The sequence below is a fragment of the Chenopodium album genome, chromosome 23, assembly GCF_948465745.1.
Source record: "Chenopodium album chromosome 23, dcCheAlbu1.1, whole genome shotgun sequence".
In the NCBI taxonomy this organism is placed as follows: domain Eukaryota; kingdom Viridiplantae; phylum Streptophyta; class Magnoliopsida; order Caryophyllales; family Amaranthaceae; genus Chenopodium; species Chenopodium album.
Window position 1 is genome coordinate 37,295,870 of NC_137856.1, and position 15,572 is coordinate 37,311,441.

A 15,572-nucleotide genomic window follows, 5' to 3' on the forward strand; every position below is an offset into this window, starting at 1 on the left:
AATAGAGATGCACTCTTGTGGTGCTAATTCAAAAGGTGTTGGTAGCAGTTCTATCGTGGCTAGACCAATAGATCTATCGCACTCTGATCTACCGGAAGCCTAAGTTTTCATCTTCCCTGATAAATTTATGCTTAAATGATGCACAGCTATTTGTGGTGATAATACATTTAGTGCGTTAAGAATGGGAGAATCGCCTGACGATTGTTCATATTAGATCATACCTGCCTGGCTGCTTGCAACACCTAGATTGGTATCTGACAGCAATCAAAAACACCAGATAATCTGTAATTCAAGAGAGTGAAATGGTGGAATGTGACATATTTACCAGATTAAACTATTAAAGAACACTATGATCCTGTCAAGTAAGCGACAAATCAAAAAAAAAAAAATGGCAAGAAAATCCATCATACAGGCTATATAAGAAGGAAACAAGTATGATCACTAAGAATCTGACAGGAGTGAAACAGTTAAAGTATTTACAACATCATTAGATTAGATCCACATACTCACATTTTGCTCGACATCCACCAAACTTCCTATTTAGAGTATTGTAAATATGAAAACTTTATATGTAATCAAAACCACCACTTCCAGGTTGCTCTATATCTGGGTGAATCCCTCCTCGCCGACCACCGCGTCCAGGGTTAGGTCCTCGTGGAAACCTGTACAAAAATGACAAAAGAAGAGATAATTACAATATGCTTAACACAAACCTCTGAACCAGAGTGGAAAAAAGGATGATATCCATCAACACACAGATATTAATATCAAGGAGAAAGATAAGATCCATACCTTCCAAAACGATCAGGCTCAAAACCAGGGACTCCTGGTGGACCATAAGGATCATATCGAGCACCAGGTGGTATACCACTGCCGAAATACAAAAGTGAATTGTGACCAAGAGAAAATCTAGAAATGTAAATAAGGTAAGATGCATTGGATGGATCAGGCTTTATTATTATACTCACAGTCCTCCCGGTCCTCCCGCAATGCCAGGGAAACCACCTCTGTCGCCAAGCCATCTAGGATCTTCAGGACCTTCAAACACAATATTATGTCAATCACTACAGAACTTTCACAAAAACCAAAACAGAGAGGCCATATCTGACAAACCTATGAGCATGGATCCACCGCCAAAATCACCCCTGCAAGTGTAAATGAGACACAGGTTACTAATGGAGCAAACACAGAGGTATTCAGGTACGAGTATATAGGATGATGTCAAAGAATGGGAGACACAAACCTAGAGGGATACATTCCAGCACCAGGACCTGGATACAGATCACTACCCCCAAATGGACTGACTGGAGGAACCACATACCTAAAAAGAATTCAAAGCATAAGATAAATAAGGAGGGGGGAGAAGAAAATTAAGGAAAAAGCCTAGAAAACAAGTTATTTATCTTCAGGATTTTAATGACCATTATAGAGATGGTATCGACTATTGAGTGGCGATATGCATACGAAGTACTTCATATAATACATTTATGAAAAGAAAGGAGTACTTAAGGGGAGGACAAGTAATTACCATGGACCTTCCTTCATAATGTTACAAAAAAATTTAATACCATTATCACTCTTCACAAGTCCACAGAGCATTTTATCGAAGCAAAACTTTTCTCTAATGCATTAATCATTAACCTTTAGATGAAACTTCAGGGTAAAGTTTTAACAATTACAGAGTAATGTTTAGTCATTTATCAATTGAGACACTATATTATAAATTTGTTGGAAAATGAAACCAATCAAACCATGTAGTTCATTGTGCTACAGATGATTATAAGTTTGTGTATCAATCTTTTATCCAATATATGACATAGTTCTTACATATAAACAAAAATGCCAACAAAAATTTTGAACTAACATACTAGCAGCAGTAGATAAATCATCAAGCCTTACTTATACTTAGCTCAAATGAGATTTAAAAAATTAAGTGTTTAATAGTTACCCTGTCTGTGGTTCCTGAGAGCCAGTAGATCCTTCAGGATACTTGTTAGCTTCCTCATCAGCAGATAACCTACAAGGTGACAAAAGCAGCAGTATAAAGAAACCAGCCTCTTATCCGCAACAAAATGCAAGTCAATAGCTCACTTCTCAGACTTCAAATAAATTTTATTTATCAATTAGGTAATAATTTAGAATCCAAGGTTAGTAAACGATTCTCACATTAAAAGTGAAAAATCTGAACACACTTCCTAAATAAGACCTTTTTTTTTTGGTTTTTGCATTAACTTCAAAGGTGACTTAGTTGAACAACGTATTTTGCTCAGCATGAACAATCTGAGCAACAGTGCATACCAAGACTAGCATAAGTAAAATTCAAAAGTTTAAATGGCAGTCACCATCACTAAGGGTTTAGAGTTTTAGACATTGAAGCAATTTTCAGGACATGAATCCACAGAATCACATATCAGCTATATGAAATAGACAAAGGTCTTACCTTGAGGGAGCAGTCACAGAACCTCCTGGTGACGATCCATCCAATTTAGAAAGCACATTTGACTCCAAACTGCTTACAAGCTTCCCTAAATTCTTATACTGAGCAGCATAATCACTTCCTGCAGTCTCAGTAACATAATCATCAACACTGCCACAAACACAACATCCATCAATAATCAATAACGAAACAACGGCACAATACTGACCTCCAATTCAAGTAATTATCCAATAAACAGAACAAAACTTGTAGTTAGAAAAAAAGTATACCTTATCCCAAGATGCACAGGCTCAGGAACATTATCATTTAAAGCATCAACCATCAACTTATCACCTATCACCAAGCACTTTACCAACACCTTCTTGTTACCCTTCTTAGGATTTTTATACACGAAGGCATATTTATTTTCCACTTCGTTCCAGTGATCAATTCCAACCTCAGCTGAACATTCAAAACACAACTATTTTATTATTTTACACAAATCTTTCAAATTGCTACAAAGTGAAGAATCCATTGTTCAACTTCATCAATTCAAACCGTCTACAAGCAGCTAAATCTCATGAAAATCACATTCTAGTACAAAACAAACCTCCTAATCACAAATATCAAGAAAATTTTCGTACATATTCAATATTTTTCATTAAAATGATCAATCCCAACCTTCAATGAACAGCCCAAAGACCCAAAACACTTAGATTAATTTAAAGCATATAATAATACAAAAATGTGGAGTATAATCATAACAAACTTAATTCCAATTATCAATTCCAACCTCCTCTTAGCCACTAAAACCTAGAAAAATTACCCCACTTCAAACAAAACAGAAAAAACCCCTCAAACACAAATATCAAAACAAATTAATAAATATAATCATTATAACTATCAACTTCATTTCAATAATCAATTCCAAAGCGAAAGCGGAATAATACCATCTGAAGAGGAAGAAGAGAGAGAATCCTCCGTGAAAGCGGGGATACCGGTGGCAGTGAGGACGTAACCAGCAGCAAGAAACGAAGAGTGGACGACAAATGCTATTTTGTCGTGATCATTTCGGAAATTAGGTCTTGATGCTCTTATTACCAACATTACTGAATCTTCTGTCACCATCTTTATCTGCTTCGATTAGGGTTTGTAATTTCTGTAAGATTTTTTTGATCAATTCGATTTTGGGAAGAAATTGAGCTGAGTATTATCGGTTATTGATCTTGTTTGTCTGAAAATTTTCTTGGGAAGGAAGGAAATAGAAGGTTTTAGAGGGTTTATTGTCGGGCTGATTATTCTTGCCCGGGCCGCGGGCCAAATTTCCGGGTTGGATTAATATGGCTTATCTTAGACTTTAATGAAAATACAATCTTACCCTTAATTAAAATTGTGAAAGGAAGATTAAAAAAATGTATTCCATAGCTTTTACGAAATAGGAGTACTTATTTGTAAAAAAACGAAATACAAGTAATTCCATTTTTATTTATTCATGCATTTTACTATCTCTGTTATATATTATTTGTAACGATTACACATTTTTCTTTTCTATTTATGTCAAATCGTTGCAAATAATATGAAACGGAGGTAGTATTAAAATTATACACATAATTGAGATGATGTATGAATCTAAAGCTAAAATGAGAGGAACGAACTAATATAGACCTTTGAGAGTGAGGGATAGCTCAAGTGGTTAGAGCTCCCTCCAGATTTCCAGGAAATTCTGGGATCGATTCTCACCCCATCCTTGTGGCTCTCTAAACAACAAAAAAAAAAAACTAATATAGACCTCTATGTTCGTTTATATATGCAGAAAAATGTTATGCTAACAAGTACCAGTATTACAAATATTATACTACGTACAAGTTAACAAGTACGAGTAGTCCATAATTGCATAATTGGCATACTTTATACTTCTTAGGTAGAATTGTAGATAGTTTTTACTCTTTATAAGTTGCAAAGTACTCAGACTTCAATAATTCAATGCTTTGTTTGTTGGTTTAGATAAGCCTTGTTGGATTACATGGATATTGTCTCTCTTGTTATATTTTAAATTATTAGGGTTTAATGACAATTGTTTACTATATAAAATCCTTATTATGTTGAGGAATTTTCTAGGTGCATGCAAACCATTATGCCTACGTGTGTACTCAGTGATGGAGTGATGGATTAGTGGAAACTTCATAGAAACATTGAAACCATTTTTGTTTCAAAAAATAAAAAAGAAACATTAAAACCATTGTTACTACCTTATAAGGATTAGTGGAAACTTCATGTATAAACCTTCTATCTTACTATGAAGCTATTGTTAATTATGACCAAATATTTTCGCTTTTTTTTTTTTACAAAAATAATAATTGCAATTGCACCCTAATTTTAACCAAAAGTACTAGGTCGTAACAAGAATTACTCAATATTATTGATAAATTGGTACTCATAATACTATTCCAATGATGCACTTCTCTTCAAACAATCCTCAAGGATGCACCTTAATCCCCAACTTTTACTTGCAAGGGTTCATGGAGGGTTACAGGCTTGTGGGGTGTGCAACATGGCTAGGCCATATGTAAGGGTGGGAAACCCATCTTTGGGGAGGTCAAGCTTGCAAAGAGTTGCAAGAATTTTCAAGGAGGGGTTCGCTTGGAAGATCGGCAATGGGAAAGATGTTAAGGCCATCTGTATGCCCTGGGTGGAAGGGGAAGTTCCAATGGTTAATTCTAACCAAACTCTGGGAGCGGCTCTTGGATGGAAGGTGGAGGACTTCATTGACAGGTTTACGGGAGCCTGGGATGCAGGAATGGTAAGAAGGTGCTTTGAGTGGAATAGTGCAAAGGCTATCTTGGCTATGGAACTCCCACAAAAAGGGGATGATGACTTCATCTACTAGAAATTTCACCCATCAGGGAGATATACGGTGAAAACAGGATACTACTATCTCCTAAAGGAAGGGGGGTTGAATCCAGCTTCATTTTCCACCAAAGACCAGGAGTTCGTGAAGCTTATTTGGAGAATGAATATTCAACCTAAATGGAAACTCTTCCTTTGGAGACTCTTTCATGATAGCATTGCTGTTAAAGTCAACATAGCAAGGAGGGGCGTACAGGTTGATGAAAAATGTGTGATCTATGTGGGTTTGAACCAGAAGATAGTCAACACCTCTTCCGTTATTGCTCTCTGGCTAAGGAAATTTGGGGAGACTCCCCACTTTCTATTAGCCATGATTCTACTGGCTCCAATTCATTGAGGAAGTGGATCCAGAGCTATATCCTGCTCTTTCATAGCGAGGATGGTAAGTTTGGTACTCGTAATGTTTTGTTCATAGCAACACTTTGGGGTCTATGGAAAACAAGAAATGCGAGATGTTTCAAAAGTGCTAATGGGAATGCGAGTCTGGTCAACGAATTCATAAATCAGGCTATGCAAGACCATGAGGTCTTCACTTATAAGCACAATGAAGGCTCCCCTTCCTTGGGCTTAGGGGGCAATGACCCACTCATTCCCCCAGGTTATAATCATGTGCAGCTGGGGAAAAACAAGAGCGGGTATGCTAGATTCATTGTGGAAGCGGATGGCTCGTGGGATAAGAAGACGTCAAGGGCAGGGATTGGTTGGGCAGTTGTAGGGAATAGTTCGGGGAACTCGGGGGTGGAGATGGGAAAATGTGGAGCAGCTTCATCTGCGGTACAGTGTGAAGCATGGGCATGTCTCGAAGCCTTGAAATGGGCTAAGTCGCAGGGAGAACAGGGTATCCTTCTGCTTTCTGATTCTATCTCCCTTCTGGACAACTTGCAAGATCATCTAGGTTAGAATGTCTCGATTACCTGGTTAATTAAGGAAATCAAGGAAGTGGGAGCCACATTCGTGAAATGCGCAATCCTAAAGGTTCCGAGAGAACAGGTAAAAAGGGCGGATGATATGGCAAGGAAATGTCGGCTTACTTTGTTGAACTTTGATTAGTTTTATGTTGTTTTGCTATTGTCAAAAAAAAAAAAAAAAAAAATACTATTCCAAATACTCCATCACTCCGTATCAAATATTAAACACAAGTAAGATTATTCTACTCTACTCCTACTACTACTCCGTAACTTATCAAAAGAAGCAAGTATGCACTGAAGTTAGAACTCGTCAACTTTTTGAGAAAGCGCCCGTGGCACAAAGCCACGAGCACTGATTTCTCGTACAACATCTATCCTCTACAACATAGACACATAGTTAAGCAAAACTGTGCATCCTCTCCTCTCCTTTTATGTCTGACAAACTAACTTGTTGAGGAAAAATAAATTTACTGTAGAAATGTACAAGTATGTACTAGCTTCATCTATCTCGTCCTACAAGTATGCTGTTTGTATGACTATGAAAGAGTCAACCAAACAAACATTCATTTTGTAGGATCAATCCCATCAACATTAAGCGTGGATTTGACTTCATCATTACATTGCACTTATATAAATGACATCACTAACAGTTGTTTTTGGCAATAATCATTTGCAAATTTTGCCATCTATCTATGCATCAAGGATTATATATGTATGTTTACCTGAAAAGTTTGATTTACTATATGCTGCTAATTTAATTACATTATCAATATGATTACTCCGTGGTAATTCTTACAATGGGAGTTAGTAATTAATAACAATGCTTAATTACCCACACACGGAGTACCTTCTTCTTCACTAATAAGATAAGTATGCGAAGTTTATGGCAGGACACATCTTGTTATGAGACTCCTACATTCTTTGAAATTAATCACATTTATATTTTATATATATACCAAATTAATTGAGATATATTTAAGCAGATTAGAGGGAAATATTAACCTTAGTCAACAAGTAAACGAGTGAGGCAAAATTCAAGTATCTAGACATCAATCCAGGTTGTCCCAAACTATAATCCATGGAATTAGATAGCCAATTAGCCATATTATATAATTTAATCAAAGAAAAAAAAGAAACCAGCTAACACTTTGTTGTTCTGAGAATACGAAGAGTGTACGTGAAAACAATGACGCAACGTTCCTAAATGAAGAACTAGTACATAAAATACATATAAGAGCTTAAGCACTCGTTGTAAAACTATTAGGTGCATTTAATACATATATTGTCTTTTTTAATTTTCTTTCAAAAGGAGTACATGTAAGAATGGAAAAATAACTCTAATACAAGTAATTATTTCAAATTCTAAGAACTTTACACTTATAATATCGACCATAGATAAGTTACTAAACTGGATATTTACGAGTCCATTCACAACAACAAAATAAAAAGGATTTATTAATAACACATAATTTTATTACACCGTAATGACATTTAATTAACCACCTCGTAACTTTTTACGGAGTATATAGAGCAAAATCACTATTCCGTAAAAACACATGGGCCAAAAACAATAAAGCTAAGGATGTACTTTAGGCCTTTAGCTCTACACTCAACAATGTTCACCACCATTGCAACATATAGAATGGTGATACATAGACATGAAAAGACAAAAGATTTCATCAAAAGGCTTAGCACTTTGCACCTTTGGGTTCCTAGACTTGAATAAACATTACACTTGATGATTTGATATGATAATACTCTAAAAGAGGAACCCGAAAAGAGATACTCTCACGGATTTTGAAAACACGCGTGATTTTGATATCTCTTTTTCCAAAATTCAAAACCCAATATTATCATTTCATTTCTCTCCTACTAACAAAGTACAGCTAGACTCTAGCTAGTGTTCTTGTAATAACTTCATATTATTGTCTAACCCCAACTACCATACTACCTCCATAAATACTTGCCTATTTCTCTCTATATAATACCTTCTCTTTTTTGCTTCTTTCTTCAACTCTTTCTCTCTCTTAATCCTCTTGTTAATCTCTCTTCAAATTGTCAAATTAAGAAACTAATTAACAAGGTTTTTGTTCGGTGTATGTTCTTTTTTTGAAGACTTAATACATTTGCTTGAGGAATAGTTTAAGGATGTCTGTAAGTTTGTTTATATGTCTCTCTCTTTTTTGTTCTTGCATGCTCTAGTTTTCAAGCTCTTTCATTTATGCATCATGCATGAGCTTAATGTATATCGAAACCACATTAAATTGAAGTATGAGTAACAAATTACTAACTCAATTATCCTGGTAGAGGGTAATAATGTAGACGGAATTTGATTTTAAGTCTTATACTGTAGTTATTATCATCTAAAAAACTTTAACTAACTAAATTAATAGGTAATTATGTAGCTAATGAGGATTTGACACAATTTTGTATTTGCTTGTTCCAAGAAAATAAACTAAGCTCAGCTTTTTTAGCGTGGTCCAAATCTCTTCAATTTGTTCTCTTACTACGGAATAGTTACTAGTGTGTAGTGTCCACCTTTTTACATTAATCAAAAATTTTAACTTGTGACATAAATTAAACATGCAACTCATGATTATTAATTAAAAATAGTTAATTATTACATAATTTTCTTCTCATATCTCTAACATTGTTGTTTTGGTGAGCAGATGGTGGAAGTTTTAGTGCCAAACCTTGATTGTGAAGGATGTGCATCTAAATTAAAGAAGGCTCTTTACAAGCTCAAAGGTACTCCATTTTATTTTTCGTGTTTTTTCATACAAAATTATAATTATAATTATAATTTTTAATACGCGTATAAATATTTGAGATCTTTGTCTTGTACTTAGTATGAAACGTAAATTGGAGCGCTAAAAACAGGTCATTATAGTAGGGGCCATTATTGCCATTTGCACATACATTTCCCTTCTTCCAGACTACATGATGGCCTCCTTTTTTTTTTGTTTGCCACCCTTATATTTCTTGAGTTAGATCATAATTATGTTTGAGTAATTATTTAACTTTTTTAATTAATCAAGTAATTATATTAGCCCTAATTTTTTTTTCTTCCAATTATTACTATGTGCTAAGAGACTATTCACAATGTGGTCAGATTTGCATGTATTTTAAAATTAATACAAGTAGTGAAATATGAAGTATATTATATTTGATTAATTTATTATACGAGTAGAGCAAATTAGTCTTGAACATTATTTTAGGACCGAGGAAGTATGTAGTTATCATCTTCGATATGGTGGTTACTATTTCTCCATTCAATAGCTAGGATATATATTCAGATTATGTTAAAGATTCATCATCAACTTACATTTAAAAAAATGAAATTATTTATATATATGTGCACTAATAAATGCTCATAAAATTTTTGGCGCCGGAAAAAAAGTTTGACCTAGACCAAATGGAAATGTATTGGGCTAAATGCCTAAATGGCCCCCCCTCTCGCAACGTAACAAATGGAAATGCATGACAGTTGAAGAAAAAAGCTGTAATTAGGTGACCAGCATTCTGTTGTTAACTGGCATTTTCTTTTTTTTTTTTTTTCTTTTTCTTGCTTTTATTTTTTCATGTATTCGAAAATTTTAAAAATAAAGAAGGTACCAGCATAATTATGATTATATATAAAAAAGTATGGATTATGATTTAATACTGTAGTATTTATCCATGGTTCATGGACCATGTCAAATCATTGAGTTTACAACGTCTATCTAGCTAAGTCGTAACTTCCTGTAAAAAAAAAAAAAAAAAAAAAAAAAAGCTAAGTCATAACTTTCAACACTTTAATTTGAGACTTTTTTTCAATATGAAAAAGCACGATTATATGTCAATGTGTGTCTATGTTGCCATAATGCTATGCTAAATATGAAGTAAATAATAACCACTTGTATAATGTATCACTTGTTAGAATTACAGTCGTTACTCGTTAGCAAATAATGAAAAGCTCGGAAGATTTTTGAGTGTAGTCTGTGTAGATAGAACCACAAGAGCTATTAATCCTATTATATAGAAGAGATTCAATCCCTAGCATTCTACTAATATACGGAGTAGGTTTTTTAACACTCATTTTCTGTTTTTCCTATTACCTATAAATCTAAATTCAATATTTTCTGTTCATCTAAGTCATATGGTCATTGATTGAGTACGCATGTACATATAATAGTGCGGTAACTATTACACACTAATGTAGACATGCAGTGGTTAATGGTTATGAGTTTATGACTTATGAGAAAGTTATGTCATTTTGATCCTGTTAATCACACTTTTACCCTACTATTGGGCCATGCTTTAGATTTAAAATCATTAGAGTCCACTAAGCCCATATATTGTACTCATATCGGCCCAATTCACAGCCATAAAGCCCAATTATTTATTCTTGTATTTGTTTAAAGCAATCCAATAACAAAGTACTTTCTATAATTATTGCAGGAGTTGAGGATATAGAAGTAGAAATGGACACACAAAAGGTGACAGTAAAAGGGTATAGACTAGAAGAAAGAAAGGTAATCAAGGCAATTAAAAGAGCAGGCAAAGCAGCTGAACCATGGCCTTTTCCTTCACATTCTCACTATGCTTCATTTTACAAGTACCCTTCTTACATTACCAACCATTACTATGACACTTCTAATGGCACCGCCCCAAGTGTCCACGCTTTCTTCCATACTCCGTCTGTGTACTCCGTGGCCGTGGCATCCGATGAGGCCGTGGCTTCCATTTTCAGTGATGATAATCCTCACGCTTGTAGCATAATGTAATTTCAAATTTTTATTTAATTAGTAGTTTGGCCTAGATCACTTATGCATATTGCACATTGTGTTCTTGTTAGTGTATGATCGATGTATTGATTGATTATTTTATGTAGTATGAAAGTGTACTGTGACTATATTTGTCATCTAATTTTTTCTTTTCATCCAAAGGTTCAAATGCATTACGAAGTATTTGCTTCCCCCAATTTAATCACCACGCTTTAACTATATGTTCAACTTTGACTATTATATACTTTGTATCAATTAATACTCGTAACATATTAGTAAGATTAATTTAAAGTTTACATTTTGAAATTTACATTAAGGGCTTGCATTCCATAATACTCCGTAACAAAGATAATAGAGTATATACTACTTTCGTCTCTTTTTATAAGACAATCACCATTGAAACATAAAAAACTTGTATAAAGGTATATAATTTCACAATGCAAAAGGCAAGAGAATAAAATCCAATGTGGTATGCTTTCCTCCAAATCTCCTAATGAAGAGAATCTTTGAAATTGGTAGAAAAGAAAGGAGCCAATTCTCTCATAAATGGACCCCCAAAATCCTCCAAAAGTTTGATGGCCACCTCTCTTTTTCAGTTTATCCCACGCTTGTGTTTGGACTATAGAATATACGGATCATGATGTCCAAAACTATAAGTCTTCACTCGATATGATTTACCCTCTCCATTTAGTTGGTTTTGATTTTTGATTTTTGATTTTTGATTTTTGATTTTTGATTTTTTTTTTTTTGATTTTGTTGTTGTTGTTGTTGTTGTTGTTGTTTTTTGTGTATACCATATACGGGTATCCCTAAATTAATACACGTATATTGAAAATTATTTAGGAAGTGGAGTAGTGTCATTGCTCCTTATCTCGTATCCTAGAGGCGTAGGGATTAAACCTTATGAGAATCATTTGAGGGGTTTTTCTTATCTTCCTCCTCAAGCGAATCTCCTTTTTAAGATGAATCAGTTATTAATGGAGAATATATAATGTGAAAAAATGATACAAACTTAAATCTATGATTATGTTACAATAATTTCTTTTTCGTATTTACCTTTTGTAACTTATCTCATCTTATTAAAACCTATTGTACCTTATTAAAACTATTGTAAAATCAAGGTAACCTTTATCAACTCTTAACTTATTTTTCTAACTCATCATCTTATCTAATTAATATGAATAACTAGGTAACATTTGAGAATACTATTGAAGTTTAAAAAGTATTTCACCTAATTATTTAAGCTAGTGGGTGGAAAAAAAATTCAGCAAAAATTCAAAGTTCTTAATCCAGAGTAACAATGACCAAATTCCTTTTCTTAAAAGATAACATAAGAGACTACCGAATTGTTGTGCAATTGGGAAATTTGTTACAAAAATACAAAAAATTGTGAGAATACCCTATATTACACAATTTCAATTTTAAAGTGGTAGGGTGATTCCATTTGTCTGTTTAATTTGTAGTTTGTACACTTTCATACTTGGACTCTTCTCTCACACCTTAATAACTAATATGCAGCCTCAAGATTTTGTTACCTTCGTTAAATTTTTTATTGTTTTCTATTTTTTTTTCAAACGTACGTGATTTTTTTCGTTATTTAAATAATTTTTTTTTACTATTATTTTTAATACGGAGTAAATACTTCATATCATATTTTTTTGAGTATTTTTTTATTATATATATTTTTTTTGAAATAATAGTTACTTTTACCCTTTATACATCTTAGTATCATTTTTTTTTGACACATAGTTTCATTTATAAACATACATCTATTTGTCATATTTTAATTTCCTTTTGAATATAACTTTTCATCTATTAATCAACATTATATGATGTACTCACCTACATTATTATTCTTTTCTTACAATATATCATTTTGAAACCGAGGGAATACGTGTACGTAATAATCGAGTACTAGTACCGTCGTACGTAGTAGAGTATAGTAGAGTGTAATGTGATTACTGATTGGTACGAGCCTACGATTAACAATATAAGAGTTACAAAGTGGAGCACAGCGAGTGCACGTAACATCAGCAAAGAGACCCTACACACACGCCAACCTCTCATTTCCCCACTTTATTTTTTGTTTTTTCGTCAGTTTAAATGCTCTACTCTTAAATTCAACTCTCTTCATCTTCCTTCTCTTTCTTTTTCAACAAGGGTGAAACTTTCTTCAACTTCTCCATTTTTCAATATGGCACAGGTAATTTTCTATCTCTTCTCTTCTCTTCTACCCATATTGTTCAATACCATAAAAATTCATTCTTTTTCTTCTTATTTTGACTAAATTTATAAGATTTTTGGTTAATTTTTTTCAGCAAAAAGTTGTGTTAAAGGTTCTAACCATGACTGATGAGAAAACAAAACAGAAAGCAATTGAAGCTGCTGCTGATATCTTTGGTACATAATTTCATACCTTTATATCATTTCCTTTTCTTATTTGTTATCGCGTTACTAATTTAAATTATACTGTCAATGTGACAATTAAGAAATACTGTTGATTTATTAATAATATTGCCTCTCGGATTTTGTTGTCGCGTTACTAGTTTAAATTATATTGTCAACGTGACCATTTAATTCTGAACCGAAGAGGGTAATTAGAATATTAAGAAATAGTGTTGACATTTGATGAACAGGGGTGGATTCAATAGCAGCAGATCTTAAAGAGCAGAAATTGACAGTGATTGGGCTAATGGATGCAGTAGCAGTTGTCAAGAAATTGAAGAAAGTTGGAAAAGTTGATTTAATTTCAGTTGGTCCAGCCAAAGAAGAGAAGAAAGAAGAAAAGAAAGAAGAGAAAAAAGAGGAGAAGAAAGAAGAGAAGAAGGAAGAAAAAAAAGAGGAGAAAAAATAATCTTCATTTTCCTAATTTCCAAATTATTAAAATACATACTAAATATTCATAATTCATCATATACAGAGTTGTTTATTTATATATAGTCATTTCTGCTGCTTAATAATAGTGTTTATTTTTGGTAGGTGATAAACTATTGAAACTTTTTTTTTTTATGAAGAACAAGTTGTTATGAATGAAAAAATCATAATTTTAACCTAATTTTTGCAAAATTTGGCATATGCTTTTGTATTTTCTTGGTATGATGAATATATGATGCAAACACTCCACTATGAAATTGGAGATTGATTAGATATAATATCTACATTGTGTAACTACCTTGTAAATATAGTTTGTTCTCAATTGGGTTAAGATTAGTTAGCAAGGATTGTGTGTAATGTGTTCCCTCATTTTATTTATACCATAATTAGATTAATCAAATATACAATTTGCAAGTTTTTACTTATATATTTTGTATATTAGGTACAATCGTATAGAGAATTTAGGCACCATGCGAGATGAAGTTAGAATTTTTTTTTTTTTTTTTAAAATCTTGAAGCCCGCCTGAACTTAGTCAAGACGAGATTAAGATTGATTGTAAGTTTGTAACTATATACATTACACTTGTTAATATATGCAAGTAATGTAATTTTACACAATACCCCAATAGTGACCATTGACATATGTCAATGGCCATGCCATTGAAAAAAGAATAGTGGCATTCTTAGGTTTCACGCTAACTTAGTTTTAGAAGGGTCATTTTTCCATCCATAAAAACGTCCTAATCCACTATAAGTGGACTGAGTGTGGACAAATTTAGCAACTAAGAAACAATAAAAACATAACAAATGGTAGTTCCAAAAATAATTAAGGCACATAATACATTCACAGCATGAAAATGATATTCTACAATGAAGATATGTTATGACTTCATCACGTATTGTGTCATTCTGAACAAAATTGTTCGATAATGACTTCATTTTGTCATCACATTAATTTTATAATAAGATCAACTTTGCCTAATTCATGCTTCATATTTATGATTAATGGCTATCTAATGTCATTATATTCCCTTCATCATATTATAAGGCACTCAGATTATTCTCCTTGGATATCTTCTAATTTTTTAAAGGTATATTTTGAAATTAATGAATCATTCCTATATCCCATCGGCTTATAACAATATGTCTACCTCTGTTTTATTTGAGATCTTATTAGATTCATCTCAATTTTAATTTGCAATTTTGATTTCTTTTAAATTTTCAATTGTACATAGTTGAAACGATCAAAGATGCAAATTGAAGATGGTGCAAAAACCATTTGAGTCTAACTTTAATTCACCGACTATTTAATTTAAACTTTTTACTTTTTTGAGTAAAATACTAATTTGTAATCTGTAAAGTGGCAATAAGTTAGTTAGTTAGCCGACTAGGCGACTATTGTCCAATTGTCCTTACGTTTATCTTAATTCCTTGATACATACTGTATATTCTATGTCTATATAATCAAGCAAGTCGGCCAAAATGAAGAAAAATCCAAGTATATGTAACGCATAAACTATAAACTCTACCATTTTGAACTCCCTATTAAATTACCAGTTCACACGAAGCTAGCTAAATCACCTACTAAGAGCGCCTACCACTCACGACTTTCATATACAAAGTAGTAGCTAAGAAAGCTGCCTTTCCATTTTGGATGATGTCAAATTCAACATATTCACTAAAGCCATCCTTCGGAGATAA

The 15,572-nt window shown here is 33.1% G+C and overlaps 4 protein-coding genes across 4 annotated transcripts; 3 read left to right on the top strand and 1 right to left on the bottom strand.

Moving 5' to 3' along the window:
• Positions 1-418: 418 nt before the first annotated feature.
• On the bottom strand, positions 419-3,636 carry LOC145608862 (putative proteasome inhibitor). Its single transcript, XM_081664457.1, has 9 exons — positions 3,367-3,636; positions 2,707-2,878; positions 2,441-2,587; positions 1,949-2,017; positions 1,244-1,321; positions 1,114-1,145; positions 969-1,038; positions 793-870; positions 419-662 (listed from the first exon to the last, which is right to left on the bottom strand). Exons 1-9 carry the CDS (start codon positions 3,542-3,544, stop codon positions 566-568), a joined length of 921 nt encoding a protein of 306 aa, XP_081520583.1. The 5' UTR covers positions 3,545-3,636; the 3' UTR covers positions 419-565.
• A 1,894-nt stretch (positions 3,637-5,530) lies between these two features.
• On the top strand, positions 5,531-6,223 carry LOC145607560 (uncharacterized). The gene has a single exon (XM_081663176.1). It carries the CDS (start codon positions 5,531-5,533, stop codon positions 6,221-6,223), a length of 693 nt encoding a protein of 230 aa, XP_081519302.1.
• A 2,010-nt stretch (positions 6,224-8,233) lies between these two features.
• On the top strand, positions 8,234-11,073 carry LOC145609520 (heavy metal-associated isoprenylated plant protein 31-like). Its single transcript, XM_081664980.1, has 3 exons — positions 8,234-8,385; positions 8,901-8,979; positions 10,672-11,073. The coding sequence occupies exons 1-3, from the start codon at positions 8,380-8,382 to the stop codon at positions 10,995-10,997; spliced, it is 411 nt and encodes a 136-aa protein (XP_081521106.1). The 5' UTR covers positions 8,234-8,379; the 3' UTR covers positions 10,998-11,073.
• Positions 11,074-13,093: 2,020 nt separating this feature from the next.
• On the top strand, positions 13,094-14,052 carry LOC145609014 (heavy metal-associated isoprenylated plant protein 39-like). Its single transcript, XM_081664591.1, has 3 exons — positions 13,094-13,200; positions 13,316-13,397; positions 13,634-14,052. The coding sequence occupies exons 1-3, from the start codon at positions 13,192-13,194 to the stop codon at positions 13,849-13,851; spliced, it is 309 nt and encodes a 102-aa protein (XP_081520717.1). The 5' UTR covers positions 13,094-13,191; the 3' UTR covers positions 13,852-14,052.
• The last annotated feature ends 1,520 nt before the right edge of the window (positions 14,053-15,572 follow it).

What these genes read in the sequence shown, in the direction of transcription:
- LOC145608862 (XM_081664457.1), bottom strand. Translation starts at nt 3,544, where the DNA reads ATGGTGACAGAAGATTCAGTAATGTTGGTAATAAGAGCATCAAGACCT. An exon ending in TCTGTGACTGCTCCCTCAAG is followed by an intron (nt 2,018 to 2,440) that starts GTAAGACCTTTG and finishes GTCACCTTGTAG; the next exon opens with GTTATCTGCTGATGAGGAAG. An exon ending in GCGGGAGGACCGGGAGGACT is followed by an intron (nt 871 to 968) that starts GTGAGTATAATA and finishes GTATTTCGGCAG; the next exon opens with TGGTATACCACCTGGTGCTC.
- LOC145607560 (XM_081663176.1), top strand. Translation starts at nt 5,531, where the DNA reads ATGTGTGATCTATGTGGGTTTGAACCAGAAGATAGTCAACACCTCTTC.
- LOC145609520 (XM_081664980.1), top strand. An exon ending in GGCTCTTTACAAGCTCAAAG is followed by an intron (nt 8,980 to 10,671) that starts GTACTCCATTTT and finishes TAATTATTGCAG; the next exon opens with GAGTTGAGGATATAGAAGTA.
- LOC145609014 (XM_081664591.1), top strand. An exon ending in AGCTGCTGCTGATATCTTTG is followed by an intron (nt 13,398 to 13,633) that starts GTACATAATTTC and finishes TTTGATGAACAG; the next exon opens with GGGTGGATTCAATAGCAGCA.